Source organism: Octodon degus, unplaced genomic scaffold, assembly GCF_000260255.1.
Source record: "Octodon degus isolate 3935 unplaced genomic scaffold, OctDeg1.0 scaffold00001, whole genome shotgun sequence".
Lineage (NCBI taxonomy): Eukaryota > Metazoa > Chordata > Mammalia > Rodentia > Octodontidae > Octodon > Octodon degus.
The window spans coordinates 15,209,947-15,218,655 of record NW_004524577.1 but is presented as its reverse complement, the minus strand read 5'-3'; the positions used below and the strand labels follow the sequence as shown (position 1 = coordinate 15,218,655).

The window sequence follows — 8,709 nt, the reverse complement described above, 5'->3', positions numbered from 1 at the left end:
CAGCCTGAGGGAACTTTCTATTCTTCTTTTCTTCCCACATTTTATTTTATTTTTTTATTTATTTTTTTAATTAATTTATTTATTTTTAAACTTTTTTTTCCCCCCCAGAACTAGGGATTGAACTCAAGCCCTTGAGCTTGCCAGGCAAGCGCTTATTCTACTGAGCAATCTCCCCGGCTTTATTTTATTTTGTTATAAAATTATTTTTAATGCCAGGAGTTGTGGCATATGCCTATAATCTCAGCACTTGGGAGTCTGAGGCAGGAGAATTGCTGTGAGTTTGGGGCTACCCTGGCCTACTATAAAGTGAGTTCAGGGCCTGTATGGTGAGGTGCTGTCTCAAAAATGATTATTAGTACATGTTGGCAGTACATAGTGATTACATTTTTTTCTCTTGTCTATATTTTACACTGTAGATATGTGTTTTTTATATAAGATAAACCATGTGATATTTAATCTTGTGTGTCTGGTTTATTTCATTTGATTTTATTGTCTCAAAGTGCATGCAGGGTTCAATTCCTGGCCTGGCATGCAGGCACTGCCCCTGGGTGCAATGAGACAGCAATTGTGACTGGGTGTGGTGACAGAGGCCTGTAATCCCAGTTCTCAGGAGGCTGCAAACAGGAGGATCACTGTGAGTCTGATCTAGGAGTGAGACCCTGAACACCCTGTAAACCCGGGGCTGGCCCGGCAGGCCCAGGATCGAACCCCAGGCCCCTGTGCCTGCTTGCAGGCACTTTAATCTGCTGAGCTATTTGGCCAGCTTGTAAGATTTTTTTGAAAATGATTGTTTTTTAAAATTTTAAAGAGAGAGATAAAAAAAAATACCCAAAACAATACCGAATTTCAAAACAAGATGATAGGAAATTAACGACGGCTCTTATATTGCACGTTGCTATCTTCAAAGTAGCTGCTCAGATTACCAGATACAGGCAAGTAAAATTCATCAAACACTATAAGCACTAACCATTCCTTTCAAGCTAAAGAAATTGCAGTACGATTATCTTAACTATCTTACGCATATATGCATATCATTTTTCTCCCTTCCTTCTTTACTCCATCCCAGTTGTCCTTTCCTTTTGAGCAGTTTCTTTCCCTTTCACAATATTTATTGTACCTTTTGGATTTTATTTACTCTTTCACTTGTGAGTATGGTCTCTAGTTGCATCTATCTACCTATAAAAGCCTTGAGTTTGTCTTTCTTTCTAGCTGAGTAGTACTCCATTGTATAAAAATATCACATCTTCTTTGATCCATTCCTTTGTTGATGAACATTCAGCTATTCCTCTCTGTATTTTTCCAGAAGAAATGAAAGCACTGTACCACAGTGATATATGTGTGCCTATGTTCATAGCAGCACAATTTGTAATAGCTAAATCTTGGAAATGATTCTTTGTGTTTTATTTTTATGTCTTTGACTTTGTCTTAGCCATAGAAGGTTACACTCTCCCTCTCTGGGTTGATGAAGTCAGGTGACACCAATGAAGATAATTCTAACTGATACACAGGAAAGATTATTTAAAAGTTATAGTTGAGAAAGAAAATATAACTAATGAAGTCAAACAAGTTGTATGATCTTTGCAGACAATGTTACAGAGATGCAATTCTGTTTCTGTCAACTGCCCAGCAGAGATGATGTGAGAAGCACTCCAAATAAATGACCTAGATTTATTGAGAACAATGAATTTCCATTGTTCCTTGCTAGTCATAATGACCTTGAACAAATTATTCAAAACCCATAGACCTATTTCTTCTACTTTAGCAAAAATATCTATAGTAACTATTCTTCCAGACTGGCTATAACTGTTAAATCAGACATGAAATATTTCTTGGTCATGAAAATAATTTTAAAATATGAATGTACTTGCTAGGTATAACTCCATTTATTTATGGATTGGATGACTGAAGGTCCAGAAGAACTTGCTATTTCATGGAAAAGGCAGAGTTAAAACTCAAACCTTATGAATTGGTTTAGTCAAATTTTCACTGGAGTATTCTTCCCATTGTACCTAAAAATGCATGAAAGATTAAGGGGAAAAAACATTTTCTTGTAGACAGAATAACTCATCAATCCAGTAAATCTGGTTTAGTCATTATAGCAATGACTATACTGTGATTACCATATTATATAAAATAAAATTCAACGATAGAAGGAAATTAATTTTTCATGTAGAAAGAAAAGCCTCCCTTTCAAATTATTTCTATTGAATAAGAGGTATATGTTGCAAACTTTGGTTTTGGGCTAATATTGGTGAAATTCTATAGTTGATATCTACGTAGATTATCTTCATTTTTGTCTTAAGAAATGATCCATTTTGAATTCATTGACATGAAGCTGATGAATGCTTTAAAATTGCATTTTGTCTGAGCTTGGACCTCTGGATTTTTGGACACAGAACGAGGTTTTGCAAATTAGACCTTTATGGGAACTGTGTCTTTCATACACATTGTGGCCTTGCATAAGTAACTCTGAGACTCATTTTTCTAGTGTGCAAGGCAGGGATTCTATTTTGCACAGAATATGCTAGAAAGCACACCTATCACTTTTCTAGTACATTCTCATTCAATTGGTGGATGGAGCTTGAAGCTGGATCTTAAGGTTTCTCTTTTCTGAGTCCTCCAATCTACAGATAAGGGGAATCCCAAGTGCCAAACTAATAAAAAATGCTAGTGTCTCCAGTTCCTTTGATTCTTATATACTTCTTCAAATAAAATTTGTTTAAAAGATCATACATATGTAAAACATTTAACAAAAATAAAATTACATGATCCATATTTCTGGTAATACAATTTTAGAAATGGGAATATGTATAATAAGGCTTGATAATTCTGTCAAGTTCTATTGGAAGTATCCTGGGAAAATTTATGCAAGTATTTGAATATAATCCCAAACTAGTCAGAGAAAATGTATTACTGTATCACAGAGTATGTACTATAAAATCCAAATATGAGATTATCTGGAGTAAATGAGGCCATAATTTCCTAATAAATGAAGGCACAAATTACAAAGCAGGCTTGATTCCATGAAACATATCCTTGTGAATATAGGAATGAACATAACTATACATCACAATTACACATAAACATAGAAAACATCAAAATTCTTTTTTTTTCTTTTAGTCTTCAAAAGTTGAATTGATTTTATGGAAAAACTAGTACAGTTCTTCCCTGGCAGCCAGCTGGAACATATATATGTGTAATCTGCCCATAGATATGGCACTGCTTAAAATCTGCTCTTCAAAGAGGTGATAGCTCAAAACATCTAGATTACGGTTTTTGACCCTGCCCCTGTCACTATCCCGCCCTCAAGGCACAATGAGAGGATTGCAAAACTCTTTAAAGTCACCACTATTAAGTCTGTTAATTTATGGTGGTTATCACTTCTTGAATTATTAGCTTTTTTTTTTTTCTGGTCCTGGGGATTGAACTCAGGACCACGTGAGTGCCAATAGCACTGAGCTATCTCCCAAGTCCTCTATCTTCTTCTTGGATTGTTCTCTTTACAAGGGTATAATGATCTTCCCTGTCTCTCTTAATCAGCTTTGACTTGAAATTCATCTTGCCTGCAAATAGAATAGCTACTAATGTTTTTCTGGGTTTCTATTGCATGGAGTATTGTTTTCCATCCTTTGACACTCAGTCTATGATTTTTTTGAATTAAACATGCTTTTTGCATGCAGTGTATTGTTGAATTTTGCTTCTTGATCCATTCTGACAGCCTGTGTCTTTTGATTGGTGAATTGAGGCCATGAGCATTGATGGTTATAACTGATATGTATTGACTTATCCTTGTCATGTTATTTTCTGGTTGTTGACTCCCTCTCTTTTTTACCCTCCCTCTGTTTAATTGTTTTCCTGGACAAATAGATTCCTTCTGCTGAGGTTCATGGAGTTATAGCCCTTCTTATTTCTTTCTAGAATGTCCTTGAAAATGCTTTGGTGTGCTGGTTTGGTGGTCATATGTTTCCTCAGATGTTCTTTGTCATGGAAATGTCTTATTTCTCCATCAGTTTTGAAGGATAGTTTTGCAGGGTACATCAATCTGGGTTGAAGGTTGTTTTCCTTTAGAACTTGAAATACTTCCCTCCAAGTTCTCCTTGACTTGAGGGTTTGTGCTAAGAAGTCAGCTGGGATTCTGATGAGCTTCACTTTATAGGTCAGTTTCTTTTCCCAACAGCTTTTAAGATTCTAGTCTCAGGTTGAATTTCTGGACTCTTGACTATGATATGCCTTGCTGTAGATTTTTTTTATCATGGCTAATTAAAGTTCTATATGCCTGACTTAACTGGTTCAGAAGACTGGGAAGAAAGAGAGAAGGAAGAGACAAAAAGAATGGAACAGACCCACAATCACAAAGAGGTTAGAAAATCAGGTGTGGTGGTGCATGCCTGTCATTCCAGTGCTGGGGAGGTTCAGACAGGAGGATCATTGTGAGTCTGAGCTACGTAGTGAGGGCTCTGTACCAAATAAATAAATTAAACAATTTTTCAAAAGAGGCTGGAAACCATGTACCCACTCATATAAATCAAGATCAAGCAGTGAAGGAGAAAAGAAACAGAGAACAAAACCACAAACACCACCAGTGCAACACTAAAAATAAAACAAAAGAGAGAAGAAAAAAAGTCCACTTCAAGATATGTCTCTGCTGTTGCAGGTAGACAATGTGTGGAGACAGAGTTCCAATCCATGCTGATCTAGCTCAGCAAGCCAGCAGTAGCTTTTGGAGAAGGTAGTGGATAATCTCAGAGAGTCTGCACCTTCTGGCTGAGACCAGACTTGTTCAGCCTGCAGCCATCGGTGCGCCTTCCATGGGTCTGAGCCCAGCTGGGGGCCACTAGATGGAGCCAGCATCTCCCCTGAGGTGTTGGTCCCTCTCCAAGTTGGCTCCCAGTCAATTCAATTTCTGTCTTGCAAAGGATGGCTGAGCCCTCAGCACTCACAGCCAGCCAATGCAGTCTTTCACGTCTGCTCCTTCCTTTAACGCCTGTGTCTGTGGAGGCCCCTGGGGTCTCCTCTACCTCATGTGTGTCTGCAAGCTTGAACTGTTCCTTTCACACAGTGAGTCCTGTCTCAGGAAGAAGACAGTACAAGCCACCTGCTTCTTCTTTGTTGCAGTTTCCGTCTTCACTCTCTTTGTGAGCTTGAATTCACACACAGATCCTTCTCAGGTCTAAAGGACCCACTTCCCTCTTGCTTATCTTCCTTATCTTGCTGTCTTTCAGAGTCTTGACAGCAGCTCTCAGAAAGGCTCTTTCTCTGCTGTTTACTGCTCTACCATGGTGATGCTCAGTCCACTACTGTGTATTTATTTGATCTTTTTTTTTTTTTTTCGGTACTGGGGATCGAACTCAGGACCTTGCACTTGGCAGGCAGGTATTTATGTCACTGAGCTATATCCCCAGCCCTGTTTATTTATTTGATACCAGGAAACAAATGCAGGATCTTGCACTTGTCAGGCAGGCGCTGTGCTGCTGAGCTGTGTCCTATCCCCTCACTTCATTTGAACACAATTTTTTTTTCTAGTGAGAAGGTGTGTGTGTGTGTGTGTGTGTGTGTGTGTGTGTGTGTGTGTGTGTGTACTAGGACTACAGGTTATTCTCCCTACTATCAGTACTGAAACATACAACCTACTATTTCTACCTTCTACCTCATTGCCTGATTTCCTGCTGTAGTAGCATGTCAATGACTTAGACTGGAAGGCTAAAATGAGAATATTTTACTTTGTTAATTTATTTTTATTTTATTTTATTTTTTTGGCAGAACCAGTGTTTGAACTCAGGTCCTTGTGCTTGCCAGGGAAGCACTTATTCTACTGAGCCATCTCCCTGGCCTGAGAATACTTTACTTTAAATGGATTTCTTTAAAATTTCCCAAGTTTGGGATGGCAAAATAGCTTAACAGGCTAAGCTCCTGCTGAGGAAAGCACAGGGACCGAGGTTCGATCCTGGGTACCACACCCAGGTGCACAGATCCAGCCACCATGACTTGGCGTGGTGGTCCACACTTATAATACCAATGGTGGGGAGGCTGAAAACAGAAAGATCATTACGAGTCTGAGAATTTCCTAAGCTATAAATTGGTTTCAGTATATTTCTTTTGTTTTTGTTTTTCTGAGACAGGGTTTCACTATGCATTTTAAATTTGCCTTGAACAAGGCAGATTTGTGTAACTCAGGCTGGCCTTGAACTTTCAGTGATCCTTTGCCTCAGGAGGGATTGCAGGTGTGTATCACCACACCTGGCCAGAGCATGACATTTGTTTTACCCATTTAAAGCCAGTCACAGGGGGATAACCTCCTCGGGTCCCCCTTCTGTCCCTCTCTCAGACAGGAGCTTTCTTTCCCTCAATAAATATATTCTGCTCATAAAAAAAAAAAAATAGGGACCGGGGAGATAGCTCAGTAGAATAAGTGCTTCCCTGGCAAGCGCAAGGTCCTGAGTTCAGTCCCTGGTTCCGCAAAAATAAATAAATAAATAAAATAAAACCAGTCACAAAGTTACACTTTATGACTCAAAATACTTTTCTGAAGCCAAGTAAATATTGATGGAAGAACACTGAGGGAGGATGAGTAAGAAGAGAGAAGAGAATATAACTTTTCAGGGGCTTATACTTTTGGTCACAAAAATCAGAGATCCTAAATTACATCGTAAGCTCTTCTGATGAAATGGGTTTTATGACATTATTTAATATCAAACGATATATTCCAAAGTAAAAAATAAAGACATGCTGAATGCTTAGACAATTTCCTAATTTACTTAATGACTATGACAGCCAAAAAAGAAGACAGAGAAAAATCCAGCCTTCGATATCCAAATGTAGGGAGTTGTGACAAAATTTATCATCTTATCAAAAATCTCCTAAACACATTTGAAAATCTAGCTGTCCAATGTTATGTTATTTTGTATCCTAATTCATTTGTGTGGAATGGTATTCAGATTTTTGCTCACCTGTTTTTATAGGACTCAACAAAAGTTGAAGGTAATGAGGCTGAAGCCAGCAGGATGAATAAATTAAGAAGGACAAGAAAAAAAGTCGTCAAACCACATCTCTGTCCCATGCAAGTGGGAGACATGAGCACGTCGAACTCAAATGGTATCTAACTACTTTGATCTCTCAAAAGTGGTGTGGTCAGTGATGATCCCTAGTTGAACATTCTTTTTGTCTTTGGGAAAAGCCGAACAATAAAGTGAAATGTATTGCTACATAAGTGACATGAAAGTTGACACACATGTGATATTTCTGTGCAAATATTCAAATAAAGAATTAAAATATTCAGAATTTACAAATGGTAAATGGGTATAACAGAGAATGAAGCAAAAGAACAAAAGCAAGTATGAAAGGAATATTTCTTCTAGGTGAGAAGAAATACAGAGATCTTTACAGAGGATTTGCAGGGCAGAGCGCAAGAGAGAGCTTTCTTTTGGTTTTCTCAGTATTTGCTGAAATTCTAGCTGAGCTAGGGCAGGTTTGAATCTGCTGATCTGGAGTGTAAACTTGGCTGACAGCAAACTCAGTGCTAGGGGCTGTGTGGCGTCCTGAGGCAGAGGCAGGAGGACTGCAGCACCTGGTGACAGGAAAGAGCAGGTGAACTTTTCCTAGGGTTGAGGACTTGTGGCTGGGGTGGACCACCAGTGGACCACTCTCACTGTCCTGCCTTTGGCTTGGGTCTACCCAGGACTCAAAGTTTTCTCAAGCATTGACCTCTAGCTATCTTCCTTTTTTTTTTTTTTCTCTCTCTCTGTTATTTTTTTCCAGGGAGGAGGGGGGATGGTGCCAGGCCCTGCGCAGGGTCTGGTGTGTGCTAGGCAAGTGCTCTAGCACTGAGTCTAGCTAGCCTCTTGCTCCCTCTCCATATTGTACACAAGACAACTGAAAACAATGGCAACATGTTTTAATATTTTGCCTACTGCTGCAGAGAGGAACAGAAGCCAAATGGTGTGCCACAACCTGGGAGACACGAGCAAACCTGCTGAATCTCATCTGCCACACAGCGACAAGGACTCCCAGGATCAAACAGCAGTGATGAAAACGTCACCTCCCCAAATATCAACCAGCACTCTGGCTGGTGAATTTAACCCGAACTCTGGTAAGAATTAATTGCTGAAGTTTCTAGAACAAATGGACGTATGGTTCTAGTCACTAGTTCCACATTTGTGTTGGAAGCAGAGATAATCTAATCTAAATTGAGGAATGCTACCCTCACAGTTGCAGTACAAAATATTTCTAAACCTATCGTTTAAAAAGTAAATTGCAGGGCTGGCAAGATAGCTCAGCAGACTGAAGTGCCTGCTTAGGCTGATGCAGGGATGGGGGTTTGATTCTTAGCATGCCATGCCAACCCCTGAGTCCAGGGTGTGAAGATATTGAGACTGAGACTGGGTGTGGTGTGCACGCCTGTAATCCCAGTGCTGGGGAGACTGAAAACAGGAGGATTACTATGAGTCAGATCTGTGTAGAGAGACCCTGTACTAAATATATTTAAAAAATTAAATTGTAATTTTCTTTACCCTCTTGGCTGCTTATCTGAAAAGTTTAGGAGTTGAAGTAGAAGAGCTCTCAAGTCTTTTCTCTTTCCCTCCCTCCTTCCCTTCCTTCCTCCCTTCCTCCCTTCCTCCCTCCCTTCCTCTCTCTTTCTCTTCCTTCCTTCATTTGTGCTTAGGATTGAACCCAGGGCCTCTCCACAGCACCACACTCCCAGGCTGCCTGCCT

At 39.4% G+C, this 8,709-nt stretch overlaps 1 protein-coding gene across 2 annotated transcripts in view; it reads left to right on the top strand.

Annotated features, from left to right (window-relative positions):
• Lgsn (lengsin, lens protein with glutamine synthetase domain) overlaps window positions 1-8,709 on the top strand; it is a 39,945-nt gene that overhangs the window by 13,862 nt on the left and 17,374 nt on the right. For both annotated transcript variants that reach the window (XM_023709197.1, XM_023709201.1), the window contains exons 3-4: window positions 6,960-7,092; window positions 7,916-8,086. In XM_023709197.1, the coding sequence (XP_023564965.1) occupies window positions 6,960-7,092; window positions 7,916-8,086 (304 nt within the window). The remainder of the gene's footprint in view (window positions 1-6,959; window positions 7,093-7,915; window positions 8,087-8,709) is intronic.